The sequence below is a fragment of the Pongo abelii genome, chromosome 6 (genome assembly GCF_028885655.2).
Source record: "Pongo abelii isolate AG06213 chromosome 6, NHGRI_mPonAbe1-v2.0_pri, whole genome shotgun sequence".
NCBI lineage: Eukaryota > Metazoa > Chordata > Mammalia > Primates > Hominidae > Pongo > Pongo abelii.
In genome coordinates, this window is record NC_071991.2 from 114,485,793 (window position 1) to 114,510,938 (window position 25,146).

At 32.2% G+C, this 25,146-nt stretch overlaps 1 protein-coding gene across 2 annotated transcripts in view; it reads right to left on the reverse strand.

Moving 5' to 3' along the window:
- Positions 1-1,457: 1,457 nt before the first annotated feature.
- ASZ1 (ankyrin repeat, SAM and basic leucine zipper domain containing 1) overlaps positions 1,458-25,146 on the reverse strand; it is a 74,800-nt gene continuing 51,111 nt past the window's right edge. Inside the window, 9 exon segments of one of the 2 annotated variants that reach the window (NM_001168532.1) lie at positions 1,458-1,987; positions 5,584-5,697; positions 6,840-6,945; positions 16,872-16,981; positions 17,960-18,016; positions 19,019-19,094; positions 19,930-20,054; positions 21,666-21,800; positions 22,625-22,736. In NM_001168532.1, coding sequence (NP_001162004.1) covers positions 1,835-1,987; positions 5,584-5,697; positions 6,840-6,945; positions 16,872-16,981; positions 17,960-18,016; positions 19,019-19,094; positions 19,930-20,054; positions 21,666-21,800; positions 22,625-22,736 — 988 coding nt within the window. In that variant the 3' untranslated portion in view covers positions 1,458-1,834. 2 annotated transcript variants of the gene reach the window in all.

Consider the following 25,146-nt stretch of genomic DNA (forward strand, 5'->3'; position numbering starts at 1 on the left):
AATACCAACTAATTTTAAAAAAGGTTTACTACTTTCAAGTGCATAGAATTAAAACTCAGTTGACAACATTTGTATCTGTGGTTCAGGGAAGCCTCTAAGGGAGACTTACTTTAAATCCTCTTGTTTGAAGAAGAGAAGAAAAATGATTTATACTGAGTTATGTGTTACAAAAGAATGGATATTCCAGAAGCAATAAATGCCTCCTTTCCCGCAAAAAGCACTGTAATCAGGTGAAATAATCAGAGTAGGAAGAGACTTATGTTCTAGATGAAATAACCAATTTTAAATTACAAGAAAAATAATAATAATTCTATTGATACTTTACCCATAGAAATAACTTCACTAATTACAACAATGCTGCTGTACTTATTCTCAATCTGTAATCTAAAAATCACACTGTGTCATGGAAATAAAAAAATCACCATTTTATGGACTTCTGTGAGAAATCCTTTTGGAAAGAAAATATTTTATAAATTCACATCTTCACAGTTTGTCCTAATATTTGCGAGATGGTTTGGTTTTGTCAGAAGAAAAAAAATAGTGACCTACCCAGCCAATAGAAGAAATATCATTATCTTTAAGATGAACTGAGGTGAAAAAGACCATCATAAATAGATAATCTGATAGTATGTCATTTTCCGAGAGTGCTTTTTTTAAATTTTTTTTTAAAAAAAGGAAACTAAAACTAAGATTTATTACATGTTTTCTATTTACCCAAGCACTGTGCTGGCTGGGAGTGAAACACCATATGTGTTAAAAGAAGTACCTTTAGAACTTCTAAGACTCATTTAAATGAGGAAATATCAGCAAAAAAATATGCCTTGCTATTTAGCAGTTAGGTTAAAATATGGCCAATTCTCAATAAAAGAATGATTGAAATCTTGTAGTTTTGGTATAAGCAAGAGCAGAAACTGCTACTAATTATAGATCCTTATAATGTTCTTCCTTTCCACAATTCTTTATCTTTGCTTTGTTTACTTCTCAAACAACTGTAGATCAACTGCATCTGTTTAAGTATGGCACTAAGGCAAGATTTAAATATTATATTCTCTGCTAAATTGGGCCTGCCTTTTTATTAACTTCACTTTAAAAATCTGAATATCATTAGTTTGATTTTGAAAAATAAATCTTACTTTAGATATGATAAATAATATGTCAAATGTCATTCACTTTTATAACATTCCTAAGAATGTTATATAGTATGTATGTTCCCCAAAGTATTTTACATAAAAAAATTCCAATGTACTTTGTACTTTCAACACTAGTCTCTAATTTTTTGCTGTTTTAATTTGTATTTAAAATACTTTTCCTAAGGATTTAATCCACAATTCAAAACTTTAACATTTTACCTTTATCCTTTCTATTCTCTCAGATACTTTCAAAATTAATAATTTCCTCATAATGTAATATAACAAAAAAATCCAATAAAAATCCTTATTATGTAATAATGGAGGGGGAAAAAAGAAATAAAAGAAAGCTCAATTGATGAACACTTTACAAATTCTGTACGATTCACTATGACAAATGAGCACACTTTAAAAAATGTCAAAGATATTAGATATAACTTTAATTTTGAATGTTATTTACATACGATGAAACCAAAAAATTACTTATACTTTACTGCCTAATCACAATTAACATAAACATAACAAATTGTATTTATAAGTCAAAGTAACAAACCACTTTAAAAAAAAAAATCTCCACATTGTCAAAATTTTTCCTATGGAATAATGGCAAAGAATGTAAAGTTATATTGTGCCGCAAATAGTTAAAAGCAATGATTTTTGGATGATTCAATAAGATGTGTATATATAACTTAAAACAAATATTTGGGTTATTTTCTCTGGAAAGCTAGCTTGCAAATGAAAAGAAGAAAACCGAATCCGCATACGGTAATAGCTGTCCTCTTCAAAATTCTACTATTCCATGTAGATACTTCTTCCCTTAATTGTATATGAGTTGGATCATTTTCCCGTTCATTTTGTAACTAATATTTAGTATGGAAAAAGAAAAGAGGAGTTACTGAACAATACATTAATAAAACATTTTGATTTTAAAAAATATCATAATATCCATGTTAATTCAATTCACTTGATTTAGATGTAGGCAACTCAAGATTCCCATGGAAGATTTAAAGTAAACATATATGTCTGAAAGACAGTCTTTCATTAGAATCCATTACTGTAAATTATTAGTTTTACATTAAAAATACATGCTTTCACAGATGATCACATTTTAAAATGGTGTTTTTATGTCATGAGACAAAGTAACTTTAAATTTAAAGTTTCTGTTTTACTTATAAGGAATGACAATTGATATTGATTTGCTTGTGCATTAAATATCAATTAACATCTTACAAAAAAGTGAATCATTATTACAGCAAACCTAAAACATGAAATTTAGCAAAAACGAGAAGCTCAGATGCTACTGGTAGAAACTTAATAATTTATTTAAATATAATTGCAGTAAACAAATGTCAACAAAAACTTAAGTGGTTCTTTTAGTAATTCTCAGCAATGAAAGTACAGTACCCAGTCAGTTTCTAAATTCCCACAGATACAAATTTCTTGCTTAAGAAGCTTCCTTCTCCCCTACCTACTGTGTGTGTTGCCCACTCTGTGTGTATCTGTGTGTGTGTGTTTCTGTGAGAGACAGAGAGAGAGAGAGAGAGAAAAGGGGGAAGTGAGAGAGAGAGAGAGAAAAGACTTAAAGAGGAAGGGCTGAGAGGAGAGGGATAGCTTTTGGGGGTGGGGCAGGAGAGAAAATAAGCAGAAACCAAAGATCCTTGAAAGATAAAAAGAATCAGGCACATTTATAGAGTGATATTTACTAGAAACATCCTGTGCTGGGGTGATGACATAAATTCTTTCAACATCAGCAGGAATAATGACTTCCAAATTCTACAGTGTAAATATTTAATTAAAAAGCTTGCAAAATTAATTTTAAATTTATAGCAGAAAACCAGACTCCAATGCCAATCTCATTAATACCATATTCTTGGTCTAACTTCCAAATGGCTTCATTCAGCAACAGATTCCTTTTTGACACTGATGCTCCATTTACTGAATCCTGAGACAGTCATTCCTTTTATTAACCAATTACTTAGAATGACCCTTTCTGACAGGAGCCTGTCAGTGTGTTGGCTTGAAAGAGAGTGATGTGGTGTTAAAGTCTAGCCTTGACCTCTCCCACCCTCTCTCTTTGTTACCTCCATACACTTATCTGTGATAACTCATGTTTCTTAAAAAAAATCCCTTCAATTATTATTGGTAAACTCTGAAATAATATAAGCTTAACAGGCATGATAGCATATTTCCAAATCTGGAAGCCTTCATAATTCCCTAAATCAAATCTCATTATGATGATTACTACTTGTACAAGACTAATCTGGAAAAACCAACCCACTAGCTTGCTCCAAAATTAAGACTTTCTTGCCCAAAGAACTGTATTTGCCATTATGATAAACTAATACATGTTTTCAAGGGTAGTTCTTATATAGAAATGCATAAATTCTAAATAGAGAAGGGTCATGGGAAAAAGGTCTTCTATTTAGCTAAAGAACAATGAAAATTCTCTTAACAGGTATGCATTATTAAAATAAGTATTATGCTACCTGATTGAATTGTGTATACTTTAGAGTCAGTTTCTATAGCACAGTTTCTTAATTTTACTCATTTAACAAAAACATGGTTTTCTAATTTCATTTTAATTCTATACACACACCCTTACCCCTCACCCCCATGTTTTTAGTTCATCTTGGAGAAACCAAATTAGTAAATAACCCTGAAGCAAATATGTTTTAGGAAATTTCCTACACTAAACATTAAAGGCTGATGTTTTGCAAGAAGTATCTTTATACATATGCTTCTAAACTTCCCTGGGATACCCATGAAAAATAGCATGTTTAAGTAGAATCAGTTCCTTTCCTTTGATTCTTCTAGATGAGATATAATTTTTGGGTCGTCAGCAAGTTCAGGATGTAGCTCGTGTAGCACAGGTGCCTGACATATAGCAGGCAGTCTTATGTTTGTTGAATGAATAAATGTCAGAGACAATACAATTTCTAAGATGCCTTTTTCTTTGGAAATAAATTATTTTCTACAAGAATTCTGAAACATAGTGCTCATTTCCCCATTTAAAATGTTCTTTCCCAGCTATTATTTTGTATAATAGAATTTGCTTCACAACTTTCTTCTCACTTTAAAAGACTCCTTTTGGGCCGGGCGCAATAGCGCACACCTGTAATCTCAGTACACTCGGAGGCCGAGGCAAGCGGATCACTTGACATCAGGAGTTTGAGACCAGCCTGGCCAACATGGTGAAACCTCATCTCTACTAAAAATACAAACATTAGCTGGGTGTGGTGGTGCATGCCTGTAGTCCCAGCTACTCAGGAGGCTGAGGCAGGAGAATTGCTTGAATCTGGAACACAGAGGTTGCAGTGAGCCAACATTGCAACACTGCACTCCAGCCTGGGCAATGGAGTGAGACTCAGTATCAAAAAAGAAAAAAAAAAGACTCCTTTTGATTTAACACATTAATAGCTAGAATGACAATTTATTCATACTTGGAACATGTATAAAATCTATTTTGAAGAAAAGAACTTTTTTGATAAAATATTAATGAAAATATTAAATGAATTATGGGTTGAAGCTGTATAAATAATGTATAATCTAACCTTCAAATCAGATATTTCACAAAAGCTTTATAGACATCAAATTTATTTATTAAACAGATAAAGAGCTCAGAAGTGAGCTCTTTGGTCGACTGGAAGTGTTTTTCTTTATTATCCATCTCCAACAAAGGTTCCCATTCCAACAGCTTAGATTTTGTTATAGCCAATTTTTTTTAAAGTGGAAAAATCACCTGCCCTTAAATACAGATATATATTTTTTCTATATTGTAAAAAACCAGAACCAAAGAAGTCCATACTCTTTAGAAAACAGTTAAATTATAAAAATATTACAGAGAGTCTGGACAATTACAGGGGTATTTCATCCACAATCGTGTCTCTTTAACAGAACCAATAAATACTTCATTTATTTTATCTGTACATTTACATGTAAGTAATAACGTACAAATATAATTTCATATCTTTAGCTGATATTTAATTTTCATTATTTTTTAAACTGCCTATTATTATAACAATCGGTATAGCATAATTTATTAAGTTATTCTCCTAGTATAGAATACTTATGGTACATATACTTTGGGATAAAATACTATCAAAAGATACAAATTTTTAATAGTACTTGGCACATCCTGCCAAACTGTTTTTGAAAGGGCTTGTGTTCTCACATAAGAATATCAGTTTGGTGAACTCTAACTAGAAATTGGTAGTGATACATTTTTCCCTGCTAATTGAAAAGATAACAATGACATATTCTTCTTTCAGTATGCATTTCTTTAATGGCCAACAAAGTCTGTTTCCTATGTATATTTCTTCCTTTGGAAACTGTCCTTTTTCCCACTTGTCTAAGTGTTCCATTTGTTGCTCTTACCAGAATTGCTTGGTTGTCTAACACCTTTTGCTGTAAATCATTTCCCTTCATTTTTCCCCTCCTTTTAATATTAAATATATACCTTTTGAATTAGGTCTTTTAGTTTGCAGACCTCTTCACTCAAATCTTCAACATTATTAACCAATTCTTCACAAACTGAAGTAAAATTCCGGGGAGACGCCCATTCCAGTGTTATCTGTTAATATTTTCAAAAGTTCAACATTAAATAATGGAAATAACTTTCTACAACTTTATATCCACAAAGATTATACAACATTCTTAAACATTAGATTATATAATTGAAAGGCATTTTTTTGTTTAGGATAAATACACCAAAAATAAGTAATTTTATAAAAATATAATGAAATGAGCTTGCCAAATGTATTTCCTGAACATATGTATATATAACTTTCTATATGGAGATTAATATTAGTAATAACATTTATGATGAACAAATCAGTTCCTGAAGGTTTTAAAAATGACGATTCTAATATTAATTGATGTTATATAAAAATCACTGGAAAACAAGTGCATTAAAAAATTTTCACTAAGACAAACAGCTAAAACCTAATCACATGAAATAAGCTGCTTTTGCAGGCCACTTACACTTTTTCTTTCTTTTTTTTGAGAAAGTGTCTTGTTCCGTTGCCCAGGCTGGAGTGCAGTGGTGCAATCATGGCTCACTGCTGCCTCAACCTCTTGGGCTCAAGTGATCCTCCTGCCTCAGCCTCCTGAATAGCTAGGACCACAGGTGCATGCCATCATGCCCAGCTAATTTTCAGCTAGGACTAGAGGCACATGCCATCATGCGCAGCTAATTTTTAAAAATTCTTTGTAGAGACAGGGTCTCACCATGTTGCTCAGGCTGGTCTCAAACTCCTGGCCTCAAGCAATTCTCCCACCTGGGCCTCCCAAAGTGTTGGGATTACGGATGTGAGCCACCATGCCCGGCCACTTACACTCTTCCTATTCTAAATTTATTTAAAAATATTTTATTGATATGGTTTTTAAATAACACACTGTTTTGTTTCCATTTTCACTTGGGTCTCCTGTCACTTTATGTTTTAAACAAGAACACATGGTAAATTCAATACATGGATCAGTTTAATTTTTGGTCTGACTCGTTTTCTTTTTCTTGAGGGCAAGAGTACAAAGTTTTAAAATCAGTATGTAAAGGAGTAATATTAAACAAATTGACTTATTTAGATCTTATGTGATTTTGCAGAACAAACGATATAATTTCAGCAAATCAATACTATTTATTGAATTATCATGAACTTATCTGGAATGTTCTTCAGTGTTCATACTTTTCTTCACTTAATAACTTTTGTAGAATACCTTTTGAGAATTTACAGGTAACTCAGTAATAATATTCTGTACAGCTGTTATTAAATGGCCACACTGTTTATTTAATTTGAGAAGAAAGTTGAGGAACTCATCACCACTAAAGAAAGGAAACAAACAAACAAGCAGGAATTACTAATAAGAACAATTTATTTCATTCTACTAGGCAAGTTACTGAAAATCTAGTCATAAAATTAGATTCTTCCAAAAGAATTCATGGAATAGCTAATACAGATTAGGTACTGAAACAGGGCATTGATTATAAAAGAAAAAGAAACCTCCAATCCCGAGGATCTTAAAGTTCAGGATAAGATGCAGGTATACAATTACAGCTTTATTATTCACAGGAACACATGAAGGAGGAAGATAAAATAACCAATATTTGAGTAGCTACTATGTGAAGACATTGCACTAGTTATTTTACATTTGTTATTTCTTTTGATTTTTCCTAACAACCCCTATAGGATAGATGTTGTTAATACTATTTTATAGTGGAGACATCTAAAATTCAGGGGGAATGAATTTAATATCACATGAGAAGGAGGGAGTAGGGAATTAGAAATGCTTTACAGAGATAATACTTGAATTGAGTCTGTGGTTGAAGAAAAAGTTTGCCAAGTAGGTAAGGAAGAGATTCTGGATAAAGAGAATAGCAGGTGCAAGAGTACAGGGGTAAAGGTCACTAAGGTGTAATGAAAACACAAATCATTGAAAAGTAGTAAGAGAAAAGGCTGGATATAACCATTTATTAAAAGAACTTTTGTGTCAGCATAAGGAATTGGATTTTACCTTTCTGATGATGTAGCGTTACTAAGAGATTTTCAACAGGAAATTTGAAAATTAGACTTTTAAATGAGAATGTTTATTTGGAGTGGTGTGGATAAAAGGAACACAAAAATGGAAGCAGAATAATTAGGCAACTAACAGAGAAATGCATCCAAGAGATGATGAAGAAAAACTTAAACTAAGGATCTGGCAGTGGCAGTCTTACTGTGGGGAGGAGGTAGAGCAATGGCTTGAGAAACCTTTAGGAGAATAAACTGAAAAACTTGGTGATGGATTGTACATAATGGAAGAATCTACGATGATTCTCAGTTTTTTTGGTTTCCATGGAAGGCAGTGCTGCCAAGCAAGGAATTGAATTTGGTGGTGCATGGTGGGGAAAACAGTGGCATAAAAGAAAACATTACGGCATAATAATTAAGAACACAGGCTCTTGAGTCAAGAGTCAATGTGAGTTTGGATTCAGCTTCCACACTTATTAGCTTTATGATTTTGGACAAAAATAATCTTAAGCCAAATGTTTCCATTTCTCTAGAATGGAGACAGTAGGACTCAAGAAGACAATGTACATAAAGTACCTAGGATTGTGCCTAGTACATAGCTGGTGTTTAAGCAAACATAATTATGATGACTGCAATGGTGAGGAGACATGCGGGTGGCAACAACCAGTAACTGGTAGAAAATGGGGGTCTTGCAAGGGTATTTATTCTGGGCTCTAAAGACTCATGAAGATAGATACAATTCAGAGTCGGTGAACCTCAATGGGAAAAAAATACATCTTTATTTTCACTAACCTCTAACCAAGATTCAGTCTTTCCTTCAATTGTGAAGGTAGCACAAACACAGTAGTATTAGAGATGTCTCCATTATAGGCATGAGCCACCATCCTAGCCCCCAAAGGATACTTCTAAGCCCATACAGAAATTCTTATTTGTAGAAGTTTTGACTACATACTATACAAAGTTTCTTACACTATTTCTAGAAGGAAAGGTTATAAAAAGCAAGCAATGTCAGCCTCCAATGAAAATAATAGCAAACTTCTAGGATACATTACTGGGATGTATATAGTATTTTCATTTAAGACAAGTCTATTCTCTTAGCTATTAGGCTGAAAAAAATGAACAATTTCACTTTAACAGTTTTAGAAAATATAAACTTTAAATACATAATACATATAATCAAGTCACTTAGAATAAAAAGTACCTGATGGTTGCTTTCAACAAGCAAACCTAAAATTAAAAAATGTAGGAAAACTCTTGTTCTATTTAGCAATAAGTATTCATAGAACCATTTTCAAAAAAGATGTAATTCTTCTTTATTGTATTTTCTTTCTGATCTTTACTTTAGAAAACACAGAACTTAGGATATGACACATTTCTGCCAAAGCAACAGCAGTGATTATTTGTATTTTATTTCCATGTACTATTTATATAAGTACACTTATAACTTAGATTTCAGTGTTCTTTAAATATTCAAATTTTATTTATCAAGAAAATAACTACTAAGTGAGTAATTCACTAATGCCATATATATTTAATTTATGACCTCAAGGAAATTAAGATACATTGAGAATTATCATTTGTAATATCAACTGATAGCAGGTATGTAATTTTAGACAGGTGATTCACAAATATATATGTGGAATATAAATTTATCAGCTCTTATTCTTAAGCTAGTAAGACTGAGTTCAAATAAGCAAATTTTATTACTAGCAAAATTAGTCTTAATGAATGAAAGGAAAATATATACCTTTCTTGTGACATATAATTTTCAGAGCCACTGAATATGGATGGACAAGTTGTACAAAACAAAACTCTACAGTGTGCCATTTACACTATGTGAATGGTGCCTCTCCATCACAGCTGTACAGTATACAACCTACACAACTTTATATGGCAGACCTGATAGCTTTGTGCTTATTTAAAAAGTTCAAAATAAGCAGATATGACATAGGTATAGTAGACTGCATTATTTGATCAAATTCTCATGTCTTTTCTACTGAGCTAACTAGTACCAGTCCCCCGATCCCTGTTAGGGGACTATAATTCATGCCCCAGTGACACGAGGCCTGACCACATGACTTGCTGATTGGAAGTTACTATGTAACTTTTGAACAGAAGCTTCAAGAGCCACTGAATGATCCTGCCATCTCTCTCTTCCCTTTCCCATGACAGCAGTATGTCCCAGGTTGAGACTGTTCCTCCAGCCTACTCTCAGAATGACAAGATCACTGTTGCTGACCCATGAAAATTTAATCATTTTCCTGATGTTCAGTATTTAGGGTTTCCAATTTTAGAACGTTTATAAATAACGGGTGAACAATACACTTTTACATAACATCTTAGCATCTATATAGATTTTTTGGGGTGGAGCAGTTTCCTTGATGGACATAGTTTTGAGATGCTTCTGACAACTTCAAGTGGATGTCAGTTAGCTCAGACAAAGAGTCTAAACAGGAACAGTTAAAAATTTCAAATGTGAATGAAAATTTATCATTTCTGTCCAAAATATCTAAAATTAGCAACAGAATGGATATTAACATTTTAAATTGCCCTCTTTATTTTTTTAAGAGAGTCTTGCTATGTTGCCGAGGCTGGCCTTGAACTCCTGCGCTCAAGTTATCCTCCTGTTTCAGCCTCTCAAGTAGATGGGACTACAGGCACACCCCACTGCATTGGCTTTAAATTGCATACTTTAATTCTGCAAACATACTAAGGCAGAAAAAAGTAAATGCAGTGTGTGTATGCATTGTTGTAACAGATTATTTTAGAAGATTTTGACACATAGAAGAAAACTATGTTAAAATAAATCAGTAAATTGTTGAAGTCACATTACCAGGAGATTATAATCAATCAGTTCAACTTTTCCTGCTGTTAGTTTTCTTATGACTTAATGACTAATTTCTTCTTTAAAGAATGACTTTGAACAAATGGTAAGTAAGACCTTTTCCATAACAGCATGTAAACAAAGTCTGTGATTTAATAACAAGGTCAAATTCCTGGAATATATGTCTGCCAGTTTTATTTTTTTAAAAAAATTCAGTAGCTTTTAATAAGTGAACCATTCAGGATTCTGCACATTCTTTACATTTATTAAATCCCATAAAGTAAATTCATATAGGCAACCCTGCCATCATACAAATAAGTTATATAAAACATTTAATTTGCAAGTCAGTCATTTAGAACTTAGAATATTCCTTCATAGAAACAATAATGAAAAAAAGCAAGAAAATGAACAATGATATTTAAGAAGGTGTGCTGATTTTTAAGTCCTCGCAATTGAAATCCTTCACAACGCATTTAAATATTTAAGAGCTATTATGTTATTCTGAAACAGATGAGGCATTATTTTAAATACAGATCTTGCTGTAATATGGAGATATAGTAAGGAAGAAGAATGGAGAAATGGGAATAGGGAATTTTAACATGGGGAATGTTTATTATTTAAGCTGTGCAATAAAGTTTTTAAGAAATTAGGATCATTTATATTATTTCCTGGAATACTTCTCTGAACTCCAAAATAATGTGGAAATCTATTGTTTGTAGGTTTAATTAATGTTTATCATAATTACAATATTAGTTTTAGTCTACTAGTGATAATACCATTGCATTTGCAAGTATAGGATATAATTCATTAACTCATTTATCCACATATTCAATAAAATTTGTCTACACAGTCATGTCCTAGGCAATGGTTAACATGGTTAATATATACACCAAGCTCCTTAGGTCATTCTGATAACTTAGCCAGGTAAGGGAACCACTAGCATAAATCATGGTTACGAACCATAATATGTTTTAAAAGCATATATGTAGAAACCAAGTCTCTACTAACATGTAAGGTACTTTTATGTTAGATATATAATCCTCATTTGTAAAATTATTTTAGGGAAAAAATCAAACTGGAATACATTGAAATAAAAAACAGTATTTGTATTAGTAGAAAAACAAAATGATTGTGATACTCTTAAAATCAACTAAAAAAAGAAAACTTAGAAAATAATACTAAGCTGGTATTAAAAGCAAGATTAGAGGAAACTGAGGAAATAGAAAAATATTTGTGAAGATTTCTTACAGGGAACTTGTATGTACTTTTAAAATCTCTAGAGGCAAAAAATTTGATTTGTCCTCTGTACAGGCATTATTCCTATTCTTAGTCCCTGTGATAATGGTTACTTTTGGACTCATATGAAACCAAAAGAAGAAAGGAAGAGAGTTTCCTAAGCAATAAAATAACAGAAAAAATGTGTTAAGAGAAGCTTACATAAGCAAGAGACTAGGTAAAATGTAATTAACCAGATCAAGTGCAATGAGAGGTAGAAGGTGGGGAAAAACATTTGGTGCACAAATCCTCAAAGTTGGGGAGAGAAAACCATTGTAAAAGAAAAAAGAATTTCATAGGCTGGTTATAAGGTGGTGTTGCTAAGTGACATAATTTCAAAATTATCTAGTTGGTGGAATGAAAACAATTATTATAGGTTATTTCGGATTATAAAATCTAGGTGAAAATTACTGAAAAGACAATCATATAATCTAAAAGGCAGAAGAGGCCTTACAGGGTTTGTATTCTACGCTATGGTTAAATTCTTTCCATAAGCAAAAATCTCTAGAAGTAGGTATTATGTACAATAAAACTGTTATCTTATTTATTCTGGACATTATGTTTCTATTAATGCAGCCTAACAGTGCTAGCTTTCCATAACTAGTCATGTGACACTGTTAACCTAAACTAAATTAATAATAAACTTAAAAACTCTTAATGATTCTTCATGTATATTAAGTCCCATCCTATAGTAATATGGTTAATCTTAGACTTTCCATTTTTCCTTATTAAAGTTAACTCTATTAATTTTTGGGAGATTTGCTTCAACCTGCCAAAGCCTTTAAAATCTTAATTCTCTATATCTCCATCTAGCCACGAGTCACATGTAGCTACCGAACCCTTGAAATCATACAGTGTATATTCTCTGACCACAAGAGAATCAAACTGGAAATCGATAACAAAAATCTCCAAACACGTGGACATTAAACACCATACACCATGGGTTATTTAGATAATCCATTGGTCAAAGAGGAAGTCTCAAAGAAAATAAAAATATACATAGAAGTGAATGAAAATGGTCACACAATGTATCACAATTTGTGGAATGCAACTAAAGCAGTGCTGAGAGGGAAATGTAAAAGACTAAATGTTTACATAAGAAAAAAAAAGTCTCAAAAATGATCTAGATTTCTGCCTCAAGAATCTAGAAAAAGAGCAAAATAAATTCAAAGTAAGCAGAAGGAAGAAAATGGTAAGAATAATAGCAGAAATCAATGACACTAAAAGCAAAAACAATAGAGAAAAATTACTGAAACAAAAGAGCAGGTTCTTTGAAAAAAAAATGCATAAACCTCTAGCAAGACTAACAGAGATAAAAAGAGAAAAGACAGAAATCACCAATATAAAGAATGAAATGGGGTATTATAACAGACCCCACAGCCATCCAAAGAGTAGCTGGAAATACTAGGGGCAACTTTTGGCTTGATAAATTAGAAAAAATGAACCAAGTCCTTGAAAAACCACACATTACCAAAACTCAGCCAAAGTAAAACAGATATAACTTGAATAATCCTATGACCATTAAATAAATCAAATTGTAATTTAAAAGCTTCCCCCACAAAATATCCAGGTCCAGATGGTTTCACTGGAGAAATCTACAGAACGTTTAAAGAAGAGTTAATGTCAATTCTACACAATCTCTTACAGAAAATAAAAGGAGAGGGAATACATCGCAATTCATTTGGTGAGGCCAGTATTGTCCTGATACCAAAACCAGACAAAATCCAAAAAAGAAACTCACAGAGCAATATTTATCATGAACTTAGACACAAAAATTCTTAGCAAAATACTGGCAAATCAAATCCAACAATGCATAAAAAGAATAATAACCCACAACCACATGGGATTAATCCAGGTATGCAAGGTTGGCTCAATAGTTAAAAATCTAACAAAGTAACCATATCAACAGGCTAAAGAAAAAAGTCATATGGTCATATCAGTTGGGATAGAAAAAGCATTTGAAAAAATTCCACAACCATTCATGATAAAAACTTTTAGAAAAATGAATAGCACATAACTTCCCCAATCTCATAATCTACAAAAAACCCTATAGCTAACATCACAGTTAGTTAATAACAAAAAAGTGCATGGTTTTCTCCTGAGATTGGGAAGAAGGCAAGAATGTCCACTATCTATCACTCTTATCCAACATAATACTGGAAGTCTTACCCACTGCCATGAGGGAAGAAAAAAGGTATACAAATGTGAAAGGAAAAAATTAACCTCTTTTTGCAGACTACATGATTATCTACATAGAAAATCTCAAACAATCGACAAAAAGCCTCCTAGAATAACTTAGTTCAGTAAGGTGGAAATGTACAGTCGAGACACAAAAATCAATTGCACATGGAAACAAATAAAAAGAGAAATACCATTGGCAATTGTGCCAAAGAAAATGAAATACTTAGGTATAAATCTAATGAAATATGCATGAGATCTGTACGATGAAAATGACAAAATGCTGATGAAAGAAAACAAAGGTCAGAAATGGTGGCTCAGGTTTGTAATCCCAGTACTTAGGGAGCCAAGGTGGGAGGATCACTTGAACCTAGGAGTTTGAGACCAACTGTGGCAACAAAGTGGAGACTCTGTCTCTACAAAAAATTTTAAAAATTAGCCAGGCATGGTGGTGCATGCCAGTGGTCTCACCTACTCAGGAGGCTCAGGCGGGAGGATCACCTGAGCCCAGGAATTCGAGGTTGCAGTGAGCCCTCATTGTGCCATTGTTCTCCAACCTGGGTGACAGGGCGAGACCCGGTCTCAAAAAATATATTTTAAAAAAAGAAAACCTAAAACTTTTAGAGATATCTGTGTTTATGAATTAGTAGAATTAACATAGCTAAATGTCAATTATACCTAAATTAATCAATAGGATTCATGGAATTACTACCACAATCTCAGAAAGGTTTTTTGCAGACATAGAAAAGCTTTAAAACGTATATGGAAAGAAAAAGGCTCTAGAATAGCCAAGATGATTTTGAAAAAGAACAAAATGAGAGGAATCACTCTTCCTGATATTAAGGCTTACCATATAGTTAGAGTAATCAAGATGTGGTACTTTCAGAGGGACAGACACATAAAGAATCCAGAATAGAGAACCCAGATTATACCCACACAAATATGCCCAATTAATTTTTGACATATAATCAAAAGCAATTCAATGGGGGAGGAACAGCCTTTTCAATAAATAGTGCTGGAGCAATTAGCCATACCCAGGTGAAAAAAAAAATGAACCTCAGCCTAAACCTCATAACTTTACAAAAATGAACTCAAAATGTATCATGGACTTAAATGTAAAACTATAAAACTTCCGGGAAAAAAGCACAGGAAAAAATCTTTGAGACCTAATTTCTTAAACTGTTCTTTAACTTGATACTAAAAATATGCCAAAAGTACTGTTCTGTAAAGGGAAAATTTGGTAACTTAGACCTCATCAAAATAAAAGTTTTTGCTCTGTGAAAGACCCCATTAAGAGGATGAAAAGAAAAATTACAGAGTTAGGAAAAATATTTACAAATCACATATCCAACAAAAGATTTGAATGTAGATAACTCCCAAAACTCAACATTAAAAAACAATTAATCCAACATAAAATGGGCAAAAGATACTGTTAGAATTTCACCACAAAAAGTACACATATGGCAAATAAGATATAAAAGGCTGTTTGACATCATTAGCTATTAGTAAGTTCAAATAAAAACACAACAAGCTATTACTGTATACCCATCAGAAATGGCTAAAAAAATCATGCTAACACCAAATGCTTGTGAGGATGGAGAGCAAACTGGATCGCTCATACACTTGCTAGAAACATAAAACAGTACTGCCATTCTGGAAAACAGTTGGGCAGTTTTAAAATATACTAAATATGCAACCACCGTACAGCCTAACAATTGTCCTCTTTGGCATTTATCCCAGAGAAAGAAAATGTATTTTCTAACAGAATCTTGTAGATGAATGTTCATAGAAGTTTTATTTGGAATAGCTAAAAAACTAAAATCTACTCAAATGTTCTTCAATGGATAAATGGTTAAACAAACTGTGGTATATACATACCATGGAATACTACTCAGCAATAAAAAGGAATTAACTATTGTACTGATACATGCAACAACTTTGATGAACCTCAAGAAAATTAGGATGATTGAAAAAAGTTAATCTCAAAAGGATATATACTGTATGATTCTATTTATATAATATTCATGAAATAACATCATTAAAAAGATGGAGAACAAATTATTGGTTGCTAGGGGTTGGGATGGGGAGAAGGTTAGATATGGTTATAAAGGGGTATTATGAGAGAGCCCTGTGTTAAGTACATTCAACACGGAAGTAGTTACATGAAGCTATAAATGTGATAAAATTATATATATATATATATATACACACACACACACAAATGAGTGCATAACTCACAAAATATGAGTAAGCCTTATGGGTCATACCAATGTAAATTTTCTGGTTTTGATATTGTCCTACAGTTATAAAAGATATTAATACTGGGCAAAACTAGGTAAAGAATGCATGGGACTTCCCTGTGTATCTCTTTGAAATATTCCAAGAATCTATATTTCAAAAAATTTAAAAAAATCATTTATTGCTCTATAATATATTAATAAAATCAAATATTATTTTCAAAATAGATTTGGGATTATTAATAACCATTGCTTGACAAGTTTATAATATTGGAAATGAAGTTTACATATTGGTAACATAATTTCTCATACAGTAAGGCTGAAAATAGAACTGAGCTACATGAGACATGTTTTCTTATTGCCCTAAGTGAAAATATTACTACTTTGAATTTTCAATTTAACCTCTAAAATGATTTTTAAAGGTATACTATAAAAAGCATGGGATTGTTTGTAAGGTTCAATTTAGCAAGATGCAATGAAAAAATAAAACAAAAATATTTCTATGTGAGTTAACAAGAAGACATATTGTTTGCTTCCTGGTAAATGACTTTATAAAAATTGACTTTACAAAGCACATCTAATTTCAGAACACAGTATCTTCCAAAATCTATTACCCTGGGAAAGTGATGGTTTCAAGTAAAATGACTCAGACATTATGAAAATTAAACTAAAAAGAACAATTGGTTCTTAACACTATTAATAATATAAACAAATAAGTTAACTTTACCTGATTTCCAACTTTGTCTCTTCAGATAGCTCTCCAAATTGTATCTCTTCTACCTGTAGTTCTTTAAGAGCAGCCAGAATTTTCTGCTGGTCTTTACTGGTAATACCATTCTAAGCAGAAATAATTTTAAGGTACAGTAAGTTAGTTATACTTGAGTAATTTAAAACTCAAAATCGCTAAAGATGTTCTCTTGATGAATTCACATCTTGAAAAAATAGGCATATATTGGAAAAATAACACGCTTCTAAAAAATATATGTTTTTCTTATAACTGTGATTGCTATTAGTTACAGCATTAGAATATTGAGATATATAATAACTATAATCAATTTTTTTGCAATACATAACAACTATGATGGACTCCCAAAACAAATTACTAGAACTTAATATGTAATATTTCAAAAAAACACAGTAAAATAAAATTTCCTTCAAATTTTTATTTAAAATATTATCAGTGATAAATGGGAATTAAGCCCTATCTTTGTTTGTATTCTACCTTTAGTGTTAAACTAAATTTTCTATACTGGATTTAGTTTTGTACTATGCGTACTGATTTTTAGTGCTATTAAAAATGTCAAGTTTCCAATGTGGTCAGGAAATCAGATCATTGCTTTTTACATATCCTATTTATCAAAGTGTCTCTAATACATCCCGCAGCTATATGTTATTAGATAATACTAGATGGCAAAATAAAAGGTCTCAGTTTTGAGAACCAAACAAAAGGCTTGGGAGACATGTGTTAATACCCATATACATAAAAAACCATCTCTTATTTGTAAGTGCCCCATTTTACAAATCTATTTCACATTTGAAACTGAAGGATCAGTTCTAGCTGAGATGTCATGACAATCTGAAAAACAAAACAAAACAAAACAAAACCCAAACTGTAAGTCATTACATGTTCTTAAAGTAACTTAATACTAACACAAGATTTTAGATATGGTTATCCATAATCATATCTAATCAAGGACACAGTAAAAGATCAATCTTTTGTCTGTAGCCCTAGCATTTTAAAAAGAGAGAAGAAAAGGATCCACAATTTTAAAAACATCAAACAATATATCGGGAATTTTTGAAATTGATACTAACCTTTGTAAATTCATCTTCCCTCATGGTCAAAAGGTGTCTTAACGTTATATCCCTTTCCTGTATAAAAGGAAAAAAAGGCCACCTTTCCATATAATTAAAATAGTAGAAGGAGAAGCAGGCAAACGTTCATAAGTTATTACTTGCTTCACTCTCAAGCAAATTCCAATTTTCTAGAGGGGACAGGATATATAGATATAGAACTATGCTACTGAGTAGACAGTAATGAGTATCATAATAACTATATTCACCTAAAAACTATAAATATAGCTAGTTTTCCAGATTCAAATGATTACCATTCATATTTGCTTACATTAAAAGAAAAGCAGTTCTATAAAATTTGGCAGAAGTTATGTTTTATGAATATTTTAAATTTCTGACTGTATCACATTAAACCAACATGTAGTTTTACTCAAGATTTCTCCAAATAGGGAGACATTTCAAGATTATACAATGAAGAACAACTCTGAAATATTTTAACAGAATGTGCACACTCCCAAGAAGAGTCTATCTTAAATACTGCTTTACTGCTTCAGTATCCCCACCTAGCTGATAACAACTGTCATGGACTCAAACCCCATAATGTATGCTTAAAACACCCAGACAGTGCTTGGCATATGATCTGATTTAACCTTCATGACAACCCTACACTAGGTATTATTATTCTTATGAAGAAAATGAGATATTTAAGTCACATATTTCAGTGATTAAACATTAGAGCAAGAATCTGATACCAGGTGTGTTTGGTTTAAAATCATGCTCTTCCAATATTCTACTCAAGAAGATGAGCAACTACAGAAACAAACTAAGGACTCAGGTGTATGTGAAGGTTAGACAGTGGGTAAAAACTGTTTAATCTCAGATTCTAATTTATGTAAATTTCTAGAATAATACATTTTTGAAATGTTTTTCACAAATTTAAAATCTGGATGTACTACAAATTATGGTGAAAAGTAAATTGGCAGCTATTCATAGACATGTTTATGAATTAATATCTAACGTTATATTAACCAACAAATTAACATATATGCATAACTCACTGTAGGTTATATAAGATCTTACCTTTAGTAAATCTGTCATATGTTCAAGTCCAAGACCATGTAAAAATACTTCCAGATCTCCAAATGCTGTATATGAACTGTATACATTTATAGCAATGTCAATTTCAGAATAGACTATAAATGCACAAACGATAAATATATATTTATATTGCAAGAGAATATGAATAATAATGAATTCATGTAGAATATATTTGCAATCTGCACACCAGACCTATGCTATATCAAAGTAATAAGTAAGGCTTTGTGACTGAAGATATATGAGGAGTATAACTCATCTTTCCCCAAAATGAAAATATATGCCAGTATGTACTCCTTGTGAAATTTCTGCACATAAAAATCTCCTCAGCCTGGTACAGTAGCATACACCTGTAGTCCCAGCTACTTGGGAGGCTGTGGTGGGAGAACTGCTTGAGCACAGGTGTTTGAGGCAAAAAAACCCACAAAAAACAAAAAATGAAAAAAAACCACACCTCTTTAATTGCAATAAGTAAAATGTAAGTAACTTGAAATGGGGTAAGGAGAGAATTATTTTTGGCCATGTACTGAACAGTGGTGTTCTGGGGGGAAAAGTGTATGTTTAATTTTAGCTTATAAAATTAGAACTGTGCTAAAAATAATTAGAAAACAAGGTGTTATACTGTTTGAACACTAATATAATTTCAGAACCTTTTAAAAATAGATTTTATTGTTGATATCTTAAAGTTTACATTTAAAGTTATTATCATTAGTGTTAGTACATAAAAATGAATAAAAATGTTCTAAAATTCTGGAGAACACTAAAAACCCAGACATTTAAAAATGCTTGTAAACATTTAAAATATATATTTTAAATAAGTCACCACATTTACTACAATAAAATATACACAAATTTTACTTATAGGTATTCTGTTGTACTAAAACATGCTATATTACCTAAAAATGTGATCTTTTTCTCTATCAGAATCTGTTGTCAATATTTTACAAATAGTGTCTTCTTTAGTTAGCTGTTGAAGTTTTCCTTCCAATGGATTTAAAGTAAAAGAAAGTAAGTTGAAGATCTGAAAAAAGTTAACGTCATTCAAATATAATTAACATTGCATACTGTAACTTACACTTAAAAGAAACTGAACATACGATTATGTCATATCCAGAAAGGAAATTTTAGCAAGTAAGTGGGACAGATGTTTCACAATTTACTACCCTGATAACAACTTTAAAAAAAATGATATATCACAGTTGTATATATTTTGGGGGGTACATGCGATATTCTGATACACATATACAATGTATAATAAACAAATCAGGGTAATTGGGATACCAAGTAAGTGCTTCCTTGACCTATAGTAATCAGAAAAGAAAAAAGTACATCTAATTCAAAATAGTAAGATAGTAATTAATATTTTTGGTAAGATATATAGCAAAACTAAAAATTCCATTTGGATAAATGACTCAGATTAAATATTAAGATAGTACTTTAAAAACATTGCTAAGTGGGAAGACAGTAATGAGCATGACTAAATGTATACAAATCCTAACTGAACACCTCAAAAAGATATGGTGAAATTCCTGAGTTTTAAAATCTAACCTCTTAGGAAGTCAAGGTTATATCACGTAATCAGCCAAAATACAAGATCAAATCTCATTTCAATAAATGATTTATGACTCAAAATAACCTTTGATGTTCATAAACTTCTTATGTCAAGTTTGGTGTCATCTACTCTACATTTAACAATGTAATAAAATAATTTTAAGTTTTTGAATTTTCAAAGTTTAGAAGAAAAATGGTAAATTCCTTTTTGAAGTTCTACAGGGCTGTAGTGATTACTGTTTGCCCTATAATAATTCTGAAAATATTAGAATAATATTTGGAAAATGATAGCAATGTTTACCAGATTGCTTAAAAGGTTAGAGGAAGTTACTTTATATGCAGTAAAAGTGGCTTGGTTTGATGATTACATGACGGAATCTTTGGAATTTTACGTGCTTTCAAATTCGGGAACTAAGTGTTACAAACTCTTGAACTAAACAACTTAGTTTTATAATTGTACTATACTTGATCCTTGCTTAGAAGTTACAGACTTGTGGCTAAAGCTTTATTCTTCAGACCAGAAGTTTATATTGATAAAGTAATTTAATGTATGGCAAGTATTTATTATTTAGTTTAACATCTGAATGACAGATTATACATCCAGGTATATTATCACTTTATTGTAAGCCCTGTCACACATATAAGAGTAAATGTTGCTTAAATAATTTAATTTTTAAATTGTTTAATACATTAATTAAACTTACAAAAGAATGTTTGAGTTACATGTTCAAACTGGCATTTTACTAGCTTTCACTAAATTACTTTTAAAATTCTGGACCAGTTTAAAATGTTTAAATAGTGTATTACAATTTTATTCCTGGGGCCAGAATAAGATTTTATTACTCTTTTATAGAGCTTTTAAATTACTATATTATAAGTGCCTCTTGTTTCATAGAAGATGAATACTCTAGCAAAATAAAGTTCTCATTACCTGGCTGGAGGAAAGATACATATTTAAACATTTAATAATTGCCAGATACACTATAATTACATTTTTAATTCTAACAAAACAGTACAAAAGTTCTACAAATGATAATGTGGTATGCCACAAAAAATAAGTTTAATATGTACAGAAGGATACCTCATGATGTTTGTTTCTTTTTGCAATCTCACTTGGCATCTTTCCATCTTTGGTTTGTAGCATTTTATTAGCTCCAAGTTCAAGCAACTTCAAAACTATATTTTTATGACCTTGACGTGCTGCCCACGTTAAAGCCTGTAAGTAGGGGGAAAAGAAGACTGTTTAAAGAGAAGGAGTGTATATGAGACAGACAGGAAAAGTTTTCAACAGTATTTATGACACAATAAAAAAGAGAACATAGTTAATTAATGGAATGATGCAATCTCTTCATTTTACAATATAATGTAAACATACTTCCAAAGTTGTAATTGCAAAACTGACTGCAAAGCTCATTGATTTTTTAAAACCAGTGTTTTATACAATTAACTGATGTTAAGGAATAAAATGATTTGCCAATCACTGAAGGGTTTTCTACAAAAAATAATTCTTATGTATATTTTAGAGCACAGATTTTGCTGTGTATTACAATTTTTTTTTTTAATCAAGAGTAAGGACTACGAGAGTCAGTTAATTCCTCACTTTTATTTATTTTCTTTTTGAGATGGAGTTTCAACTCTTGTTGCCCAGGCTGAAGTGCAGTGGTGCGATCTTGGCTCACTACAACCTCTGCCTCTCGGGTTCAAGCAATTCTCCTGCCTCAGCCTCCTGAGTAGCTGGGATTAAAGGCACGTGCCACCATGCCTGGCTAATTTTTTGTATTTTTAGTAGAGATGGGGTTTCACCATGTTGGCCAGGCTGGTCTCAAATTCCTAACCTCAAGTGATCCGCCCGCCTTGGTCTCCCAAAGTGCAGGGATTACAGGTGTGAGTCACCACACCCTTCTATTTCAACTGTTGCTTTTTTTCACCAGATAGCAATAATATTCCAGCCCTTTTGTAATTATTACTTCTTAAAATTTTTTTTTGTAGATTACTGATAATAATAGAAACAAAAAGAAACATTGTAAAAATGTTTCTCACAGTGTAACCATTCTCATCCTGGGTATTAACTTCTGCTCCATGAGCAACAAGGAGAGCAACAACCTGGGTGTGACCATCTCGAGCAGCATACATGATTGGGGTCATAAGTCTCCTAAGGAGGAGGAAGAAAGGAAACATTTGTGTTAATGCTGCCATTAATCTCTCATTTTCATTAATTTAACCATACACAATACCACCAGTACTGCTTTGAAAACAAAAAGAAATGAAAGCTTTTGCTAAATCAGGTGATTTAAAAATCCAATCTTCCTGCAAATAAGTACAAGTGAAAGAGATGACACTTTTAAAGTGCTGAATGCTTACACAGCACCCTCTAGTGAATAAATGTATTAAAAAATACATGAAATAAGCCATGCTTTCTACTATGAAGTTTCACTAATATACATATTCATCTAGAAAATTATCAGAGTACCCACACTATGCTTATGCTAGGAATATAGTAATGAATGACACAAATAAGGTCCCTGCCCTCAAAGGATCTGCTAATACTAAATGCTTGTTACGTTTTAAAGGATTGCTGAAACAAAAACGTAAATTTAAAAACTTTATTCCTTAATGTATTCTATTATGATTCTATTTTAGTCTGAGATTGAAAGAATTTTATTCTGACTGGGAGACTTACTGTATATAATTAGAAAAGAGATAAGTCCAATAGATTAACCAGCTTAATATTCTCTTAAGAGTACTTTCTGGGAGAGGATAGTGGTTTCTCTGTAGTTTATCATTTCCCAAAATTAAGAGATTCAATCCTTATACTCCTGGAAGTTAGTCAGCTTCTGGGCCTATTCCAAGGACACCAGATTTTATCAGCTCTACTTGGGCTGAATATAACATCATGGTCTGTTTTAAAGGAGGTCTGAGACTCTGAGCCCAATTTTCCTGAGTCGTCCTCAAGATCTGATTTATACACAAAGAACTTTGGAAAAGAAAAATAAATAATTTCAGAGTTCCATGTTTTGATCTTACCAAGAAAGTTTTTATTGGTTATTCACATTACATATACAACCTACAAATAGACTATTTCTCCGTAAGGTTTGTTAGCATGAGGTATACCCTGAAATCTGAACACTTCACACCTATGTCCTTATTAGCACAATTCATATATATCTGTTTCTTCTATTTCATGGTATATTATAATTTGAATGTTTTATGTGAAATTATACGCTAAGGCAGTTGTAAAACATTGCCTCCTCTACCTTGAATATCTCTTACGTAGTGGCTTCATTAGATAGACAATCTTTATGAGGTAAAGATTGAATTTTCTGGATAACTAAAGCAAACATAAAAAAATATATACAACTAGCCAGGTGTGGTGGCTCAGGCTTGTAATCTTACCACTTGGGGGGCTGAGGCAGGTGGATTGCTTGAATCCAGGAGTTCGAGACCAGCCTGGGTAACAGAGGAAAGCCCTGCCTCTACCTCTACTTAAAATACAAAAAAAAAAAAAAAAAAAAAAAAAAAATTAGCTGGGTGTGGCCTGCACAACTGTAATCCCAGCTACTTCAGAGGTGGGAGAATCACCTGAGCCTGGGAGAGCAAGGCTTCAGTGAGCCGAGATCGTGCCACTGCACTCCAGCCTAGGCAACCAGAGTGAGACCCTGTCTCAACAACAACAACAACAAAGCCACAAAAAACCCCCACATACACACACACGTGGCAACACCAAATTATTTGAATTAACTAACCATTCGAATTCAAATTCTTCATTACATCTAAATCTGAACTGTTGATGTCTCATCTCCACTGCACTTACCCTCATAATAACCCAAATCTGCTCCTCTCAGTCTTCCCTATTTAATAAAGCCACCATTAACCACATTACTCAGGCTTAAGACTAGGCATAATTCATGACTCTTCTCTGTCATTCCAAGTACAAGTCACCGGCAGCTCCTATTAGCCCTACCTTCATAATCTGCTTCTGATCACTTCTCATCACCTCATTAGCCACTGCAGTGGTCCAAGACAACATCATCTTTCTCTGACTTATATTATTGCCATAGTCTCATAACTGCTCTCCTCCATGGTTCCATTCTTGGCCACTTACAGTTTATTGTCTTTGAAAATGCCAAGATATCCCCTTTGCAGGAACTGTGCAAGTGCTCTTCCCTGTCCCCAGACCTTCATATTGCTAACTCCTTATCATTATACAGATCCTTATTATGAGAAGATCAATAAAATTTTCAAACCTCTAGCTAGACTGATTAAGCAAAAAAGAGAGAAGAAACAAGTTACCAGTATCAGGAACAAGAGAAGTAACATCAGTACAGATGATCCAGATTTTAGAAGTATGAGAAAGTATTATGAACAAATTTATGCCAATAAATTAGACAGTTTAGATGAAATGGATACATTTCTCAAAATACACAAACTACCACGGCTCACTCAAAAAGAAATAACCTGAATAGCCCTAGACTTATTTTTTAAAAACTTAATTAGTAATTATAAATTAAATTAAATTTTCCACAAAGAAAACAGCAGGCCAGATGGCTTCACTCGTGAATTCT